The following is a 21,080-nucleotide window of genomic DNA, read 5'->3' as shown; positions in this document are numbered from 1 at the left end:
ATAATGCTTTTTTAAAAACGTTATAAATCTGAAACTGAAACCATATATTTCATCTTATCCTTGGTGTGTGTCATCAATGGTCACAGTATGTCTGTGTGCTTGTGTGTGTGTGTTAGTGTGTGTTAATGTTAGAAGTTATACACTTGTGCTTTCACGTGTTCTGTTTAAATCGAAAGGACTTTTTTTAATCTAATGCATGAAAAGCTTCTGCATAGTCGATTGATTATATTTTGTCCACTCATTCGTGGCTCAGTTCTCTCTGTGCTTGAGCGAAAGCTGATGGATTAGTTAACATTTAGTGTTTAGTTTTTAATAAGACCTCGTGTTTTATGCAGCCTAAAGTCTTGTTTTTGTCCCTTGTGGTACCCTTACTTCCTAAGTGTTGCTCTCTCTTGGAGTAACTCTTAATATCTGTGTTGTGTTTTCACTTGCTTTCCCCTGGAGGCAGGGCATTGTCAAGTGAGTATGAGCGGATACTGATGTTAATATTTAACACATCACTTTAGGAATTCTGAACAATTTCAATAAATGAATAAAAAAGTACTACATTCATTTCAAAAGTAGTCCAAAACAAATGGAGAAAAGGGTTAAATATTCACATAAATAACATTTTAAAGCTGAGTTTATTTATTTTTTAATAATCTTGATTTTGTATTAAACATATTTGCAGTTTCTTACGTATAATAAAATCAACCCTCAGATCGCATGTTATCCTGAAAACAAGCACCTGTAGCATGGTAGCATTTTGTTAGCATGTAGCTATAGCACACAGGTGGTCATATTATATCTAAGTGTGTGGGTGTGTGTGTTGGCATTACCTCACACTGTCTGTTCCTCCACCTGTCTTTGTCTGAGTTTAAATTATAATTGATTTATTAATGATTTAACACCCTGATTGGTCCTCCAGGCCTCCAGTGAGTCGAGCGGCGCCGCAGCCAGAAAAACTGCAGAAGAAGAACAACGTGTCTAAGAAGAAGAGACTAGTGGAGGTCAGTCTGTCTTCCCTCTTTCTCTTATTCATTATTAATTGTATTATTCTTTCCAATGTTTGCTGATAGCGATCGAACTCTGTTGCAGGACCTGGTTTTGGAGCACGTGTTTGGTTTTCGAGGATTCGATTGTCGTAATAACCTTCACTACCTGAACGACGGCACAGACATCGTTTATCACACGGCCGCCACCGCCATCGTGCACAGCCTCAGCACCGGTAACACACTCACTGTGAACGCTTTAACCCCATGTGACACAAGATTAATTAAATCACATAAAGTCAAACATTAAAGATCATCTTTCATGTGTATATCAGTATGTAGTGTCTCTACTTTAAAGAGTCCTCTCCTGCTGATGTTCAGGTGTATATCAGTATTTAGTGTCTCTACTTTAAAAAGTCCTCTCCTGCTGATGTTCAGGTGTATATCAGTATGTAGTGTCTCTACTTTAAAGAGTCCTCTCCTGCTGATGTTCAGGTGTATATCAGTATGTAGTGTCTCTACTTTAAAGAGTCCTCTCCTGCTGATGTTCAGGTGTATATCAGTATTTAGTGTCTCTACTTTAAAGAGTCTTCTCCTGCTGATGTTCAGGTGTATATCAGTATTTAGTGTCTCTACTTTAAAGAGTCCTCTCCTGCTGATGTTCAGGTGTATATCAGTATTTAGTGTCTCTACTTTAAAGAGTCCTCTCCTGCTGATGTTCAGGTGTATATCAGTATGTAGTGTCTCTACTTTAAAGAGTCCTCTCCTGCTGATGTTCAGGTGTATATCAGCATGTAGTGTCTCTACTTTAAAGAGTCCTCTCCTGCTGATGTTCAGGTGTATATCAGTATTTAGTGTCTCTACTTTAAAGAGTCCTCTCCTGCTGATGTTCAGGTGTATATCAGTATGTAGTGTCTCTACTTTAAAGAGTCCTCTCCTGCTGGTGTTCAGGTGTATATCAGTATGTTGTGTCTCTACTTTAAAGAGTCCTCTCCTGCTGATGTTCAGGTGTATATCAGTATTTAGTGTCTCTACTTTAAAAAGTCCTCTCCTGCTGATGTTCAGGTGTATATCAGTATGTAGTGTCTCTACTTTAAAGAGTCCTCTCCTGCTGATGTTCAGGTGTATATCAGTATTTAGTGTCTCTACTTTAAAGAGTCCTCTCCTGCTGATGTTCAGGTGTATATCAGTATGTAGTGTCTCTACTTTAAAGAGTCCTCTCCTGCTGGTGTTCAGGTGTATATCAGTATGTTGTGTCTCTACTTTAAAGAGTCCTCTCCTGCTGGTGTTCAGGTGTATATCAGTATGTTGTGTCTCTACTTTAAAGAGTCCTCTCCTGCTGATGTTCAGGTGTATATCAGTATTTAGTGTCTCTACTTTAAAAAGTCCTCTCCTGCTGATGTTCAGGTGTATATCAGTATGTAGTGTCTCTACTTTAAAGAGTCCTCTCCTGCTGATGTTCAGGTGTATATCAGTATGTAGTGTCTCTACTTTAAAGAGTCCTCTCCTGCTGATGTTCAGGTGTATATCAGTATTTAGTGTCTCTACTTTAAAGAGTCTTCTCCTGCTGATGTTCAGGTGTATATCAGTATTTAGTGTCTCTACTTTAAAGAGTCCTCTCCTGCTGATGTTCAGGTGTATATCAGTATTTAGTGTCTCTACTTTAAAGAGTCCTCTCCTGCTGATGTTCAGGTGTATATCAGTATGTAGTGTCTCTACTTTAAAGAGTCCTCTCCTGCTGATGTTCAGGTGTATATCAGCATGTAGTGTCTCTACTTTAAAGAGTCCTCTCCTGCTGATGTTCAGGTGTATATCAGTATTTAGTGTCTCTACTTTAAAGAGTCCTCTCCTGCTGATGTTCAGGTGTATATCAGTATTTAGTGTCTCTACTTTAAAGAGTCCTCTCCTGCTGATGTTCAGGTGTATATCAGTATGTAGTGTCTCTACTTTAAAGAGTCCTCTCCTGCTGATGTTCAGGTGTATATCAGTATTTAGTGTCTCTACTTTAAAGAGTCCTCTCCTGTTGATGTTCAGGTGTATATCAGTATGTCGTGTCTCTACTTTAAAGAGTCCTCTCATGCTGATGTTCAGGTGTATATCAGTATGTAGTGTCTCTACTTTAAAGAGTCCTCTCCTGCTGATGTTCAGGTGTATATCAGTATTTAGTGTCTCTACTTTAAAGAGTCCTCTCCTGCTGATGTTCAGGTGTATATCAGTATGTAGTGTCTCTACTTTAAAGAGTCCTCTCCTGTTAATGTTCAGGTGTATATCAGTATGTAGTGTCTCTACTTTAAAGAGTCCTCTCCTGCTGATGTTCAGGTGTATATCAGTATGTAGTGTCTCTACTTTAAAGAGTCCTCTCCTGTTGATGTTCAGGTGTATATCAGTATGTAGTGTCTCTACATGTCTCCATGCTTTCATGTTCAAAAAGCTCTTTATTGTTCTCATACTGCCTGTGCTGCAGCACCTCTTTTCACCCTCTGTCTGAAACCAGAGCCCAGTCTGCTCTGATTGGTTAGCTGGCCGGCTCTGTTGAGATTGGTCAACCACTTAGAGATATCCCGCCCAGAGGTTGCGTTAACCAAATAGTTTCCTTCTATGACGGATTTTAACAATGACGGAAAGATCTGAAAGCAGTCATTTTGACAGATTAGAACAAACTCGGAACAGCGCAAAAGTTTCCCCGCAGCGAGGCTCCGATGTTTTGCCGTGTTATGCATGCCCACCTAAAAGGAAATGATACCGTTTCCAAACCGTACTTTGCCGTACAAAACATTGAAATGTCTGTGAGTTTTGGCTTTACGCTGTGCGCGCTCCCGCGGGGTGCAGTGGGCATGCATAACATGGCGTTGACAATTCACGAGCGTGCTCTCCCCCCCCCCCCCCCCCCCGGTTGACAGTTCACGAGCGTGCTCTCTCTCCCCCCCCCCCCCCACCCCCCGATGGGTAATACTATATTTTGACGGTAATGTTACGATCCTGTCCGTCGAAAAGGTCTAGCTCAACCTCTGGTCCCGCCCCTTAGCCTATCACGTACAATGTGTTGGAGCGCTAGCCAATAGGCCCCCTTCAAGTTGCCCAGTAACATAAATGGTTGCTGGGAATCAAACCTGCAACCTCCCACTGCTCCTAGTACTAGGATGGGTTAAATGCAGAGTTCAACTTTCACTGTGTGCATGATCATGTGTGACAATTAAAGAGGGTTTCATCATCAGAGTGATGCGTTTGTGTGTCTTCTTCTTCTGCAGGAACTCAGAGCTTCTACCTAGAGCACACTGACGACATCCTCTCTCTGACCGCCAACCAGCACCCCAAGTACAAGAACGTCATCGCCAGCGGACAGATCGGTACACTGAGTGTGTGTGTGTGTGTGTGTGTGTGTGTGTGTGTGTGTGTGTGTGTGTGTGTGTGCTTTTCTCTCCTCTGCTTCGTGTGTAACCTGCTTGCTTCACTTGTTTTCAACTATGAGAATGAATACTAACTCTGAATTTAAAAGTAAAAACTATAATCAGTGTGTAGAGGAGTGTCTTAAAATTGTTTCTTGCGAAGATGTAATTTTTCAATTTGCCGGAAATAGAGTTCTACTTTTCGTCTCCTTAACTTGTGAGATTTATTGTATTAAAAACATTTAGTGCTGGAGAAATATGTTGATACTACTGCAGTAAACGTACCAATACAACACTACAAACGTATGTAAAAAAATAGGTCAATTTGAAGTTTTGAAATGTTATACCATTATATGATATCATTTTATTATTATTTCTCATGCATTAATATAAAAGCAGGACAAAATAACATAACAACATAGATAACGCCCTCTTGGACTGTCAATTGTATCGATTGGCACCAAGCAGAAATAAAAATGACATTAAATAAACAATTTTGCAAAACGCTTGTTAAATGCATCACATTTTTTAGTAGATAATCTACTTTTAGCAGAATAAATAATAGTTTCTATCTCTCTTTACTAACCTCTCACGTCAGGTTTTTATCTGTTTTTTGTTTTGTTTTCTGTTCGTGTGTGTATGTTTTGTCCCGTCGCTCTCACAACACCTCAGGCGACATCAGTGAAGTGCCAGGTAAACAAATCCAACGCACCCCGCCTCTCCCTCTACCATAGCCCCCTAAAACCCAAAGACCCCAGACAAAAAAATGTATCCACAATTTGTCATTAAACTTTGGTATACATTTTCGGTTTACATCAATGATGCTTGGTGCTCAAAATGTAAACGTTTATAAAATCGTATATTTTTTTATGTGACATTATCTGAACAGAGAATTCCCCAATGTTGTTTGTTTATTCCTCCGCAAATTAAAAAAACACACCCCAGGAAGTCACTACTACTGTTTTGTTTTTGTCTTGTTTTTGTTGTGTAGCATACATTTTCTTCAACTGCATCCCTCTTATAGAATGCCGTTTAAGCCAAAGTGAAATAAATACATAAATAATTAAATTAATACATTCTCTCTGTTATCTCTACACAGGTACGACCCCTTCGATCCACGTGTGGGACGCGATGAGCAAACAGACGCTGTCCATCCTCCGCTGTCCGCACACTAAAGGCGTCGGCTACGTGAACTTCAGCGCCACGGGGAAGCTGCTGCTGTCCGTCGGGGTGGAGCCTGAACACACCATCACCGTGTGGAGGTGGCAGGAAGGTACGTGGAGCCTGAACACACCATCACCGTGTGGCGCTGGCAGGAAGGTCAGAGAGGGCCATACATTTGTTAAATACTCACATACAGGAAGTACTCCTCACATCCATAACTCAAGGGAAATTCCCGCATTGAAAGTGTGTAAATTGATATATGTTTAGGTGTCATTTTTCAAAAGAATCCCAAATATTTGTGATTTTTTTCACATATTTTTACGACGTTTTTTCTGACTTTATTTTTTAAATCGACTTTTTCTGAATTTTGTTTCTTAACAATTCTTGAACATTTTTGAGCAAATGTTTGGACCTGCACAAACTATTATTTTACATATTTTCAGGACATAAACAAAAAAAGAAAGTCAGAAATATATGTGAAAAAATTCTAAAATCCTCCAAAATCTGAGAGATGACTTCATTATAAAATGTAAAGTTCTTTCTACCCAGTATGAACATACACCTCCTTGTGTGTCTTTTTATTAAAGTATAATTAAATCACGTTATGTCTCTCTGAAATATATGTGAAAAATGTCTAAAATCCTTATCAAAATATATAAAAAAATGTAAAAAATATGAGAGATGTAGGAGCCATGAAACGTGTATAGCAATGCGTTTGGTTTTAATATAAGATATTTGTTCGATCACTATTGATTGGTTGGCTTGGGTCACATGGATATGGGCGGCACTCATTATAATCCTGTGTGGAAGAGAGGGTGACACATGGCCGACTGATGACCGCAAGAATTATGATTGCTTTGATCATTATTATTACAATGTCGTATGTCTGATCACCGCATATTTTTCATTAAACTACATTACAATTCAACAGAGTTTTGATCTCAGTAAGTGCTCTTTTTTAGCGTGTCATACAATATCAAACAGGCCCGGCCTCAGTCTCTCAGCGACTTTGTTTGTTTCTGCTGTCGCTATAAGAGATGACTTCATTATTAAATAAGTTAAAGGGGACCTATCATGCAAAATGCACTTTTGTACGTCTTTTATACATGAATATGTGTCCCCGGTGTTCCAGGGAACTCACCAAGTGTCAGAAAACACAACCCTCTCTATTTTCCTCCATACCCAAATCTCTAAAAAAGGGGCTGCAACGGATCTGATAAAAACTGATCCAGATTTGAACACTGTCCTGACGTCAGGACGGTGGCGCTACGGCTATTGGGCCAACTCCACCAATCAGGAGGAGACAGCCACGGCCATTGCCGTTCGAAAGCGCTGGAGACACTGTAGTACATATGCCAGGCCTGTAGGTGGTGCTGTTCTCACAGAATCTGCCCTTGCTAAAACAGGGGTAAATAAGTGCAAATTGAGCGAAATGAGGCATGGCTAAAATGCATGATTGGTATTTTGAAAAAAAAAAAGTATAAATATGCCTTATATAGGTATGGTCCTACACTATATTATTATAATATAGCATGATAGGTCCACTTTAAAGTTCTTTCTTCCCAGTTTGAACCTAGACCTTTTTGTGTGCCTTTACTTAAAGTATCATTAAACCATATGTCTCTCTGCAGGATCCAAGGTGTGCAGTAAGGCCGGACACCCCGACCGGATCTTCGTGGTGGAGTTTCGCCCGGACTCAGACTCGCAGTTTGTGTCGGTGGGAATCAAACACGTGAAGTTCTGGACGCTGGCGGGCGGCGCTCTGATGTACAGGAAGGGCGTAGTGGGCACGGTGGAGGACGCACGCATGCAGACCATGCTGTCCGTCGCATTCGGGGCTGTGAGTCACATAAAGACCTGTTGCTGCTGTTGTTTAACTAAACCACAACTGTCCAAATCAAATGTTATGAGCATAGTAAACCATGGATTATTCTCTATTAATAAAAGTAACTTGCTGAGAAAAAGGTGACCCACACTTTATTCTAAATATATCACGAATTCAATGCAAAATGTTTAACATTATTTCAAATCATCATTTTATTTTTGAAAATGTCAAAAATGTATTAAAAATTGCCGATAAATAAGTGAACATTTTTACATAAATGTCCAAAACAATGTCCAAGAAATCTGTGAAAGATTCCTACAAATATTTGGTCGTTATGTTTTTTAAATAAGGTTTAAAGGTGTCAAAGAAATATGTGAAAAATTTCAGAAAAAATGCTCTCATAATATATGATACATTGGATCAATGCAAGATGTGGAATAGCAGTAAAAAACATATGGGTAAATATCCTAAAAATGTGTTAAAAAGTCAACCATGGAGTCCGGCGGTGGCTCAGTCAGCTTGGACTGGGAGCTGTAGGGTCGCCGGTTCAAATCCCCGACCAGACCTAAATATGGAGAGTGGACTGCTACTTGGAGAGGTCGCAGTTCACCTCCTGCCCTGCCGTGGTGCCCTTGAGCAAGGCACCGGACAATGTGTATGTGCATACAGTATTCATCCTTCCATCATCCAAACTTTGTTGTAGTTTAACTGAAAGCCCTCAAATTATATCAGACACGAGATCAATGCGAAATGTTTGATATTAGTGGAATTGTCATTACATGTGATTTTTTTTTTTTTAATGGCCGATTTAATAGGTGTATAAATAAATGAAAATGTCAATAAAAAATTAAAAAATGCCCTCAAAATATACCAGATATTATATGAATGCAAGGTTAGTAATATAAGTGCAAAATATATGTGACAAATGTCTTAAGTCCTAGAAAGACAAGGTAAACTTAACTATGTGCAAGAGGAATAGTTTCGGCGAAAACTAAAAGGTACCATGGGGTCACACATTTGAAATATCTAAAGGACAAGTGTAAACAAGAAAGTAGAAAGAAAGGGAGTTGATAGAAAACTATTTCTGCTAAAAAGTTAGCAATGATTAAGAGTCAGACCTAAACATTTCAGATGTGTGTATCTCACACTGCACTGTCACTTATTTGTGTATCGTTGCTTTTAAATTAGTGTTTTTAAATGTCAATTCATAATATGTTTCTTAATGTCTTTCATTTTTGTAAAGCACTTTGAATTGCCTTGTGTTGAAATGTGCTGTATAAATAAACTTGCCTTGCCTTAAGAAAATAGTTTACAATGCCTTGTATTTAAGTGAAATCAATCATAAAAATGTCCACAAACTGTCTAAGAAATGTGTTACAAATATATATTTGTTTTGTGTTTGTAGAATAACTTGACGTTCACTGGAGCGATTAACGGGGACGTGTACGTGTGGCGGGATCACTTCCTGCTGCGCGTGGTGGCGAAGGCTCACACAGGACCGGTGTTCACCATGTACACCACGCTGAGGGACGGACTCATCGTCACCGGGGGCAAGGAGAGGCCGTGAGTCTCACACACACACACACACACACACACACACACACACACACACACACACACACAGACGCAGACACACACACACACACACACACACACATACACATAATGAAAATGAACCAAAAATGCCATTTTAACACAAAGAAGATCTATCAAAACTGATTTATTCTGTAGATGTTTTAACCTGAGACAACAGTAAGCATCATTTGATTTACAATAAGCTGTGTGTGTGTGTGTGTGTGTGTGTGTGTGTGTGTGTGTGTGTGTGTGTGTGTGTGTGTGTGTGTGTGTGTGTGTGTGTGTGTGTGTGTGTGTGTGTGTGTGTGTGTGTGTGTGTGTGTGTGTGTGTGTCAGGACTAAGGAGGGGGGTGCAGTGAAGCTCTGGGATCAGGAGATGAAGCGCTGTCGAGCGTTCCAGCTGGAGACGGGGCAGCAGGTGGAGTGTGTGCGCTCCGTCTGCAGAGGGAAGGTCAGGACTCATTATTTAATATTTAAAATCTTCATCGTCCAGACATCAGACCCTCTTCTTCAACTTATATATCAATTTTTCCAATTACTTGTATACTGTATAGACTATTCTTCTGCACTATTTCTATTATATTATATTTTATTTTATTTACTTGCACTATTTTATCTGTTGTATTGTGTTGCTCTGTTGGAGGAGGAGCCTGTGACCTAAGCATTTCATTGTCATAACTACAAAAAAAAGCACACTTGAACCTTGAATCCACCTCCTCCTCCTCCTCCTCCTCCTCTTCCTCAGGGTAAGATCCTGGTGGGGACGAAGGACGGGGAGATCATCGAGGTCGGGGAGAAGAACGCGGCGTGCAACCTGCTGCTGGACAGCCACGCTCGGGGGGGAATCTGGGGTCTGACGGCCCATCCCACCAAAGAGATCTGCATCACCGCCAGCGAGGACGCCACTATCCGACTGTGGGACCTCGAGGACAAGGTACACACTAGGGGTGGGAATCACCAGGCTCCCCACGATACGATACTATCGCGATACTTAAGCCACGATACGATAGTATTGCGATTCTACGATAAGCTAATAGCGATGTGATTTCTTTCTCCCCTGACTCCATCTTTGTTTTGACTAACTTCCTGCCAATCCCACTGACTTTCCCCAAGAAAAAGCTCAGCGCCATCTAGTGGATTGAAAAAGCAATTGTTACCAAAACTTTAATTTGGATTTGCAATATGAATAGTTTATAAAATAAAATATCTTCCATCTCGTGCACAAACTTATCTCGTGCCCTCATTGGTCATGTGCGCGTTCGTGTGTGTTGGAGGAGGGGCTCTGTAAGGAAGTGGCAGATTTTTTCCGGCTGTGTATTTTCAAATTCTAGCGCACTCGAGCTGGTTTCTCCAAAATTACCTACCCCACCTTTAAGTTACATGTGAATTTGTACACAGTATTCATCCTTCCATCATCCAAACTTTGTTGTAGTTTAACTGAAAGCCCTCAAAATATATCAGACACGAGATCAATGTGAAATGTTTGATATTAGTGGAATTGTCATTACATGTAATTATTTTTTAAATGGCCGTATAAATAAATGAAAATGTCAACAAAAATTCAAAAATGCCCTCAAAATATACCAGATATTATATGAATGGAAGGTTAGTAATATAAGTGCAAAATCTATGTGACAAATGTCTTAAGTCCTAGAAAGACAATTGTTACCAAAAACTTCAACTTGAATTTGCAATATGAATAGTTTATATAATAAAATATTGATACTTGTCTGTGTATCGATACAATATCGCCACGCAAAGTATCGCAATACTATGCTGTATCGATTATTCCCCCCCCCCCCCCACACTTTCCTCCCAACATTGTCAAAGAAAATGAATATTCCACATAATTCATATTATCCTTTTTGGCTATATGAGATTACTGTATATGATGGCTGAAACAGAAACAGTGCGAACCACTGGACTCAAAGTGACATTTGCGTATTTGCAAGATACCTGGATCCATCTTGATCTTCTTCTTATATACACATATGATTTGTATAAGCATTTGGACTACCTATGTTGTAAATGTATTATCTTCTTAATTTACACACGGCATCTATTGCACGTCTGTCTGTCCTGGGAGAGGGATCCTCCGCTGTTGCTCTCCCCGAGGTTTCTTCCATTACATTTTTTATGGGAGTTTTCCTTATCCGATGTGAGGGTCCAAGGACGGAGGGTGTCGTATTCATATTCTGTACAAACTGTAAAGTCCCCTGAGACAAATATGAAATGTGTGATATTGGGCTATATGAATAAACCTTGATTGATTGATTGATTGATTGATGTATTGCAATGCTTTCTAGACTGCTATGCATGTGTGTGCTCATGCAAACCTTAGAGGCTTAACGTATTCCCTTAAATGTGAATGAATGGGTTTCTAACGTTGCCTCTTCTCTGTTTCTGCAGAAACTGTTGAACAAGGTGTGTGTGGGCGCCGCGGCTCGCTGTGTGAGCTTCAGCGCAGACGGAGAGATGCTGGCGGTCGGGATGAAGAACGGAGAGTTCCTACTCCTCCTCACCAACTCGCTGAAGGTGTGGGCGAAGAAACGAGATCGCAGCATCGCCCTCCAGGACATCCGGTAGGGAAGAGAGAAAGAGAGAGAAACAGCCGTGTGTGTGTGTGTGTGTGTGTGTGGTGTGTGTGTGTGTGTGTGTGTGTGTGTGTGTGTGTGTGTGTGTGTGTGTGTGTGTGTGTGTGTGTGTGTATGTGTGTGTGTGTGTGTGTGTGTGTGTGTGTGTGTGTGTGTGTGTGTGTGTGGGTAGCTGTGTGGGGGGGTGGGTAGCTGTGTGGGGGTGGGTGGGTAGCTGTGCTTGTGTGTGTGTGCTTGTGTGTGTGTGTGTGTGTGTGTGTGTGTGTGTGTGTGTGTGTGTGTGTGTGTGTGTGTGTGTGTGTGTGTGTGTGTGTGTGTGTGTGTGTGTGTGTGTGTGTTGTGTGTATGTGTGAATGTCTTAAATGTGTGTTAAATTGTTATTTGTTATTAATTGTTGTCTGTCGTTAAGTTGATGAAGAGATAGTAAAGACTTTTAGACTTAGACTTTTTTTACAGCGTGGTCTCATTCCTTTTTGTCACATTAGCTGCTTGGTCACTTATAGAATGTCTCAGGCACCTTTTTCAGTTTCATTTTGATGTGCATCGTCATCCTTCAAATTCTGTTGGGATGTTGACTAATACTTGACGTACATTTTCTCATAAAGGCACTTTTTGTGTGTGTGTGCGTGTGTGTGTGTGTGTGTGTGTGTGTGTGTGTGTGTGTGTGTGTGTGTGTGTGTGTGTGTGTGTGTGTGTGTGTGTGTGTGTGTGCGTGTGCGTGTGCGTGTGTGCAGCTTCAGTCCCGACCGCTCTCTGCTGGCGGTTGCCTCGGTGGAGAACACGGTGGATGTTTACGATGTGAGCGGAGGACCCACTCTCAGCCGGCTGGTTTACTGCAGCGACCTGCCCGCCTTCATCCTGCAGCTCGACTTCTCCGCTGACAGCTGCCACATACAGGTACACACACACACACACACACACACACACACACACACACACACACGCACACGCACAAACAACCTGACAATTGTTTGTTTTTTTAAAAGTCTGATTATTTCACCTTTTGTATTATCTTTATAAGAAAATCCACAGAAATATGTGTTAACAGTGTGTGTGTGTGTGTGTGTGTGTGTGTGTGTGTGTGTGTGTGTGTGTGTGTGTGTGTGTGTGTGTGTGTGTGTGTGTCTGCAGGTGTCCACAGGAGCCTATAAGCGGCAGGTGTTTGAGGTTCCTTCGGGAAAGTCGGTGAGCGACCAGACCGTCATCGACAGAATCACCTGGGCAACCTGGACCAGGTAACACACACATTTCATTTAACATATCAGATATGATGAAACATTAATGTTATCTAAAACTGTTTTACATATTATGATAAAAAACCTCACAGAAAGGTCAGAAAAAAAGTCATATTACAGTAAGTCATTGTATACGAATTGGATAACTTTCAGAAAAAGTCATAAAGAAATCATAAAATGTCGGAGAAAATATGGCAAAAAATAATTTTCTCACCTAAACAACGATTAAAGTGACTCAAACCTTAACATGACACATTTTTGGACAAATGTACATATTCAAAACAAGCTACAATGGCCCAGAGAAATGATAAATGTAACAGGATGCATTTTATATATGTTAAGAATACTGTGCGTAATGAATAAACATGTATTTAAACTACACAAATAGATAATCTACAGGTTCATTTTCTTATATATATGTATTAAAAAACAACACTTCCTGTCTCTCCCTCAGCATCCTGGGAGATGAAGTTTTGGGGATTTGGCCTCGAAACGCAGACAAAGCGGAGGTCAGCTGTGCGTGTGTGTCTCACGGCGGCCTGAACGTTGCCACGGGAGACGACTTCGGTTTGGTCAAACTGTTCGACTTCCCCTGCACAGAGAAGTTTGTGAGTGTATCGTGTTTTCAATGAAATACAGTCAGGACCGCTGGAAGGTGGTGAACATCTTTTATGACTTTTCATCACAGGAAAAACATTCATCCATTCAGGAGGTGTTTTGATATTGTTTCTCACAGTTGAGCAAATAAAACTAAAACTAAAATCGTCATTTATTTGGTGGCAATAGCTTTGCAATACAAGTAGGAAAGTCTACTATACTGTATTAGTATAGAAAATACATCAAAAGTCATAGTATTGTATTGAATTAAAAGGTAGTATAATAGAGTATATTAAAAGTATTCTCAACATGAACAAATACCTGAGATCTTGATTGAGGGTAAGGATATCATTTATTGAGTATTTTTTCTGTCTGCAGGCCAAACACAAGCGCTACCTCGGCCACTCGGCTCACGTGACAAACATCCGCTTCTCCCACGAAGACAAATACGTGATCAGCACCGGAGGAGACGACTGCAGGTAAACTCATCCTAGTCATGATGTCGAAATGTTTTATTAAAAAAGGCTTAAAATCTGAAAAATATCATAGTATTGTTTTTCGTACAGTATGTGTGTTGATTGTTGTGTTGTGTGTTGCAGCGTGTTCGTGTGGAAATGTCTGTAAAACGCAGCTTCCTGTCGTCTGAGCGCCTTAACACAAGTGGATCCAGAGGGAATCGAACCAGCGACCTTCAACCTTCGCTAACAGAGTTTACAAGCTGGAGAACAGGCAGAAAAAACGTTGACTGCAGCCAAACAATGACCCTGAAAATAAACAACTGACGAGAACCTGAAGACAACACAACAACATTTGGGATTTTCACAGAAAACGTTATTTCCCCGGAGCGAGATGCATAAAATCTGTGTGCACACAAGACGTAAATATCTATTTGTATTTGTCAGATGTATGAAGTTTTATTTTTTATGAATCATTGTGGATAAATTCATTTATCAAGTCTATTTTGGGGCCGAAAATATTTAATATGTGAAAATACATTTGGTGTCTCTGTTTAACTTGTTATTGAATGAAGAAAAAAACAGCTGATTACAAACTGTTTATGGTTATTAGCTGCTGTAAATGTTCATACTAGAAATTAAATATATATCTTCTAAAAATACTTATGAAAGCTCAGATAGCTATGGAGGACTAAAGCTGCCATTGCAATACATAAATAACTCAATGAATACACGTAGAAATTAAAGCCTTAATTAACAAATGTGTTATTTTGGAAATCTAAATTAGAAATAATTACAACTGGTATATTTATTTGACAAATCTTAATATTTATCTATTATTTACAGAAACAAATAAGTAAATAAAACACATTTAAAAACCAGGTGCACACTTATTTGATAATTGAGGCTTTTATTTCTACATATCTTTATTACTTTATCTATCAATGAACCAATACATGAGAGTAACACATGCGTCACTTCCGGGCAAAAATGACGGCTCCGCCCACTTTTGGGGGAAAACAAAGCTGTCATTTGAATGGCGGTCGATACAAATTCTGAAGTTTTTGCGAATCCGATCAGGAATTTAAGAAAACCGTGGATTTTTGGATCTTCAAAGAGCCCGATTACGATGGCCAGTCAGGCAAACAATGACATTAAATCATTGGAAATCGACGATCGGGCTCGATATATGGTTAAATATAGCAGTAGGCGATCGATGTCCACAGATGAGAGTAACATCTACGTCACTTTACGGCCCCGCCCACTTTTGGGGGGAAACCAACGCTGTCATTTGAATGGCGATCAAGCCTGAAGCCACAGAGCTCTTCTTTTAGGCCCAATCCCAAACCACGCCCTACACCCTACACACTACCCCTCCGTTTGCGCGTTCGCGCGGAGGGTCCGCCACATTAAGTGCTGTTCCAAACCAACGAGTGTGGAGCGGTGTGGAGGGGGAGTGGTCTATCAAGCCCTCAAACAGCGAGTCTGCATCGGTGCTGACTGGAGACCGGTCTCTACCTGACCGGAGTCACGCTGTGTGTGTCCGTCAGGAAACACGCTGTTTACAAGTAGTTCCAGCAAACATCCACTGATAAATTGAGATGTTAACAACCTCATGATAACCTCATATTTTTTTAACTTAGGATCATACCTGTGTTTAGTCTAGAAAAAGGTAAATGTGTGCACTTTATTATAAAGTTGTGTATATTTACAGACTGTTGCAAAAACTAAGAAGCTTATAAACATCAGGTTTAAAACTAAAAGAGCTTTACAGAAAAGTAACACAATGAAAGATGTTTGGAGTTTTATTTGAGTTCTTAATTTACATTTTTTGTCTAAGAGATGCTGATTTGAAACCGTTGATACATACAGTTACGGCATTTCCTGTTTCTGCCGGAGAGAGGGGAGTTTGTCCCAAAGCTTGCCGCTGTATTTACTCCCTCCATCTGACAGGAGGGAGCCTCGTTGAGCTGCGAGTGTGGCTACAGACGGAGTTCACTCCGCCACGGAGGGGTAGGGTCGAGGGAGTGGTTTGGGATTGGGCCTCACTGTCCGTTCTTCTTAGAGGAAGTACAGAAAAATGTAACTCTGGATTTTTTTTTATGTTTGAGGTGCACTAAATGACACAGCAGCTTGTTGGCATGATAAAACTATTATTTTCCGCCTCGCTCATGAGAGTAACAGCTGGAGAAATGACGGCCTCGCCTACTGATTTTAATTTAACCATATATCGAGACCGATCGTCGATTTCCAATTATTTAATGTAATTGTTTGCCTGACTGGCCATCGTAATCTGGCTCTATGAAGATCCAAAAATCAACGGTTTTCTTAAATTTCTAATCGGATTGGCAAAAACTTCAGAATTTGTATTGACCGCCATTCAAATGACAGCGTTGTTTTCCCCCAAAAGTGGGCGGGGCCGTACTTTTCGCCCAGAAATGACGTAGGTGTCACTCATCTATAGCGGTTTAGTGTCACCATCATAAGAAGAAATAAAGAAATAAATAAGGAAATAAATACAAACTTCATTAATGTAAAAAGGGAAATATTTAAATACAAAAAAAATTAATTTGTAAAATACATTTCTTGATTCAGGATTTTATTTCCACATGTCTTTCTTTATTATCATATGTATTTGTTGTAATAGCAGCTCTAGTCTTCCATATAAAACTAGACTTAATATGACAGAGGTGTAATCAGATGGTTAATGAATAGTATTTTATAATTATATTCTGTCTAGTTTTTGTTTGTGTATCTTTTATAAACCAGCCTCCTGGATTGATGCTGCATTCAGGTCACCAATGGAAAATTAAGAGTGTTTAACAGCCAAACTTATGGGACCATTAAGAGGAGAAACTGGACTGATCTGACGTCAGAAATCATTACAAATCAAAACATTAAGGGAAAAAATATATGTTTTAAATTCATAGAAGGTATCTTTTTATTTCAAAAAAGCCTTTACTGCATCTGTCGTTGGACTTCATGAAACTTAAGTGCCTTTCTGGAACTTTATACTTGTGTTTGTTTGCTTTGGGAGGGGGATATTTCATACACTGTTGTTTTTTTATTTATTCCACTATTTAACTTATTTTATACTTTGTCTGGTGCTACACTGAGAATGTTTTATTCCACCTGAAATGGACGGAAATATAAAAAATATTTTCTTTGCTGCTGCTTTTTGTTTTTGAAAGGACCATTGTGATCGTAAAACAGAAAATAAATATATGTAAAGAGAAATATTTATGGAAGATATCTAAGTGTTATTTATGCCTAAATTTCAGTGTGGACGAGTTCTCTGTGTCTGAATATTAACTGTTGTAAAGAGTGTCAAAATAGTCCGTTTGTGTGATAAACAAGTGTTGTTGACACACACAATTTCCTGAAAAGGTCCCTGAAGTAATCACAAGGCACATTGTTTTTCTGTCTGAGGAAAAATAGTTCTCATTGACACAACCGCCTGAAAATACACAATAAATGAAAGTTTGATACGAACAACCAGAGATTGTGGACTTGAGTTATTGCTTTGGTTGACCTGACTGAAGATATATGAATTATGACCAGAGCAGGGGGGTCCAAACTTTTTTCACCGAGGGCCAGATACAGAAAAATATACGAAGGGCTGGGCCACTCACTAGATGTATACTGCCTCATAAGTTCAGTTATAAGTTGGACAAATTATAACAATTTGGTAAATTATTCTTGATACTTGAAAATGCTTTAAGTAAAAAACAGCCTACCTCACAGCTCTCCAGAGGGTTTCATGTATTCTGTTGGCAGTTAATTCCTTAAAACAGAGCTTGAGATTGCTGATAAGAGGAAATATGAAGGGTGTATTTCAAGCTTGTTATGTAAATAAGTCATTGGGCTTTTTTCTTGTCAACTATGATTTGTTAGAACATGTTTTCAACTCTAATTGACTGAATTTATTTGAAAATTGGGCTTATTAACACATGAATACAGTGTAATATAATTGATCATATATATTTAAGAAGTACAATATAAGACAAGCAGTGTATTATACTTAAGTCATTATACTTTTTGAATTTGCTGAGGGCCGATTCAAAATGGTCCGCCGGCCGCAGTTTGGACACCCCTGGACTAGAGGTTTGATTCTCGGATAGTTCCCGGAAATCTGTAATTTTGCAAAAATCCCCCTGAATTTAATTTCAAAAAACAAAACTGCATTGTCTCACTGAAATAGCGTTAAAATCACAAAGTGCTTTTAAGAGTCACATTCTTAAAGAAAATCTATTTAGACCAAGTACTTCATTTTCGAGTAGTGTTAAGGTTTCATCCTTACAGTGCCTTTGTGAGAGAATTGAGCACAAATCTGTCAAATGAGTCTCACTGAAACTTAAAGGTCACCTATTATGCTAAATCCACATCTTTTATACATCAACACGTGTCCCCTCTGTGGAAAGAGATTCTGAAAGTTTCAGGAAGAAAGATTAGCCCACTTTTTGTCCCGATCCATTTATATAAAAACCTGTCTGAAAATGAGCTGATCAGATTTTGGCCACTTTATGTCATAACGATTTGTTGGCTTGTGTAACCATTAGCCAATCACCAACCAAGGTAACCCCCCCCCCCCCCCTTATCACCTGAATCTCCTCCTAGAGCACCATTGTGTTCTTTGTAACCAAATCTCTCTCAGAGGGGCGTGGGGAGGGGCTCCTTATTTTCATCTAAAGTAACAGACAGAGAATCAGCACTTTGGAAACAGGGCTGAAACAGAGGGGATTATGGGATGCTGCAATGATCTGTTTGGTGTTTCAGCCAATCAGAGACAGGTTCTGTATATATCTGAGACCTGTGATATATTGATGAAAAACAGTATAATAGGGGACCTTTAAGAGTCACATTCTTAAAGAAAATCTTTCTAGACCTTCATTTTCTAGTTTTAATATTTCATCCTTAAAGTGCCTTTGTGAGAGAATTGAGCACAAATCTGTCAAATGAGTCTCACTGAAACAGCCTTAAAATCACAAACTGCCTTTAAAGAAACTAGATTCCTTACAAAGTACTTCATAATCTACCAGTTGTAATTTACATACATGAAAGTGTATCTAAAAGTATTTTAGTAGAACTGGTGGTGAAGCAGCTTGGGATCATAGAGACAAAGCAGGAGAAAAGAGGGTAAATTCAGAATTTTTTAATATCCGATTAAAGTGGTGAAAGGGTGAGGTTACTTCACATAAAATGTGTTTTTTTAATTTAATTTTGTAACCTTAATCTTAGATAATGTCTGAGATTTTTCTCGTGAGTTTGTTAATTTATTTTGGTAATAACCAAGTTCAATCCAAACATCCTTAAAAAGCATGGAAGAAGCTTCCAGAGGATGCATTTCAGTTAACTTCTAATAAATATAATACAAATAGATTGGGTCTAGTCATCATAGAACAATGTGTATAACTAGCAATCATTTGTAAAATTGTATTGAAGTTATAACAGAAGTTAACAAAAGCTATCAGAAGCTAACAGAGGCAACCGAACGCTATGAGAAGCTAACAGAGGCTGACAGAGGCTAACGAAAGCTATCAGAAGCAACAGAACACTATGAGAAGCTAACAGAGGCTAACAAAAGTTATCAGAAGCTAACAGAGGCAACCGAACGCTATGAGAAGCTAACAGAGGCTAACGAAAGCTATCAGAAGCTAACAGAGGCTAACAAAAGCTATCAGAAGCTAACGGAGGCTAACGAAAGCTATCAGAAGCAACAGAACACTATCAAAAGCTAACAGAGGCTAACAAAAGCTATCAGAACACTATGAGAAGCTAACGAAAGCTATCAGAAGCTAACAGAGGCTAACAAAAGCTATCAGAACACTATGAGAAGCTAACGAAAGCTATCAGAAGCTAACCGAGGCTAACGTTGCGGACAAATGAGGAGGCAGGTATTTTCTTCGTCTAGAAGCTTTATTGATAATTGTTTACATCTCACAATGCATTCCACAAACACGGCTCCCGGCGGGAAGCTTTTTATCGTCACAATTGAAGTATGAAGTTTATCATTCACAATTATACTTGCATAACAAACAAAAGCTTTCCCAAAAGTCACATCAAGTTGCAACTTTATTAAGATATTGGCTCCACAGACAGTATGGTTATTTATTTTTTAAATCCCTTTTATTTATTTTTGTACTTTTTAAATATTTTATCTGATGTGGATGAATGTAAACGTGTTGTCTTTACTAAACAGCAGCAAATGGACATGGAAATAACGACTTTGTATGTAATTAATGTTTAAATCGTCTGGCAAAGGTTTTTTCTAGAAGTTTCTAACTAGAGTTACTCAGAAGCAATGAAGTTTTTAAATGGTAGTACAAGCCCCCCCCCCCCCCCCCACCACAAAAGTCGACAGCACGCTAGCTCGAAGCTTGAGGGACACGACAGCGTTTCAGTTAACCATAAAATCACAAAATACTTCTAACTGATAACCAAAAAAAAATGAAAATACAAATGGAGGTGTTCACTGCTCGCCTCGTCCTTCTCAAACACACCAGACGAAGGGAAAAAAGCTGACAAAAAAACCCGATAATGGGGGCATCGGAGTTTAATTAAAAGATTAAAATGTGTTTCTGTGATTTCTCAGCGTCTCGCAGAAAACAAACATCTCATCATCAAACAGACCTGCTTCCACGTTCCCAGAAAACACACAAAAAAAGGAATTCTGAACTGGAAAAAAAAGTGTTTTTATTATTTTGACAAATAAAGTTAGAAGGGCTGCGTCCACGCCAGACCCCCCCCCCCCCAAATCTCCGTCTCCAGACTTCCTTCAGATATCACCCCTCCCTCCCCCAACAACACTCCCCCCTCTCTCCGGTCAGGACTTCCTGAAAACAAACTCCAACTTGACGTTTTTTCACTCTGCTTTCACTCGTTTCATCCCGGGCACCTTCGCCTGGATCCTGCAGGAGAGAAGAAATGAAAAAGATTAACAAAAACAATATAAAAGTAATTGTATTAATATCTTTGACTTTGTAGTGAGTAAGGACGAGTTACTTTTTAAAAATAGAGTTTATAGAACACTATAGGCGCTTTCACACCGGAGTACTTTTCCCAAGAACTAGGCCGATAGTTATTGGGATTTTGGTTTCACACCAAAAAGATCTGGAACTAGAACTTAGTTTATGAGAACCTTTTCACCCCCTTTTCAGTCCCTGCTAGAGAGCAGGTACTTTCCTGGGGAGGAAAAGGTTCCAAGTTCTGATTGGCTGGGCGGATTGCAAACCACGCCCTGTAAAACTCAGAAAGGTTTTGTGAAGCCGCCATTTTATT

At 39.5% G+C, this 21,080-nt stretch overlaps 2 protein-coding genes across 9 annotated transcripts in view; one reads left to right on the top strand and one right to left on the bottom strand.

The window, feature by feature from the left end:
* Positions 1–14,306, top strand: part of LOC117487273 (echinoderm microtubule-associated protein-like 6) — a 63,659-nt gene extending 49,353 nt beyond the window's left edge. Inside the window, 15 exon segments of the mRNA XM_034135967.1 lie at positions 908–989; positions 1,078–1,207; positions 4,220–4,318; positions 5,030–5,050; positions 5,457–5,630; positions 7,153–7,361; positions 8,752–8,909; positions 9,258–9,372; positions 9,667–9,855; positions 11,331–11,503; positions 12,250–12,412; positions 12,647–12,750; positions 13,205–13,358; positions 13,726–13,826; positions 13,947–14,306. Coding sequence (XP_033991858.1) covers positions 908–989; positions 1,078–1,207; positions 4,220–4,318; positions 5,030–5,050; positions 5,457–5,630; positions 7,153–7,361; positions 8,752–8,909; positions 9,258–9,372; positions 9,667–9,855; positions 11,331–11,503; positions 12,250–12,412; positions 12,647–12,750; positions 13,205–13,358; positions 13,726–13,826; positions 13,947–13,971 — 1,897 coding nt within the window. The 3' untranslated portion in view covers positions 13,972–14,306.
* A 5,393-nt stretch (positions 14,307–19,699) lies between these two features.
* The window catches only part of LOC117487204 (reticulon-1-A-like), a 32,516-nt gene continuing 31,135 nt past the window's right edge, over positions 19,700–21,080 (bottom strand). For all 8 annotated transcript variants that reach the window (XM_034135866.1, XM_034135868.1, XM_034135870.1 and 5 more), the window contains one exon: positions 19,700–20,710. In XM_034135866.1, the coding sequence (XP_033991757.1) occupies positions 20,665–20,710 (46 nt within the window). In that variant the 3' untranslated portion in view covers positions 19,700–20,664. The remainder of the gene's footprint in view (positions 20,711–21,080) is intronic.

Source organism: Trematomus bernacchii, unplaced genomic scaffold (assembly GCF_902827165.1).
Source record: "Trematomus bernacchii unplaced genomic scaffold, fTreBer1.1, whole genome shotgun sequence".
NCBI lineage: Eukaryota > Metazoa > Chordata > Actinopteri > Perciformes > Nototheniidae > Trematomus > Trematomus bernacchii.
Note: the sequence above shows the minus strand (reverse complement) of the source record. Positions and strands in the feature narration are given on the sequence as shown.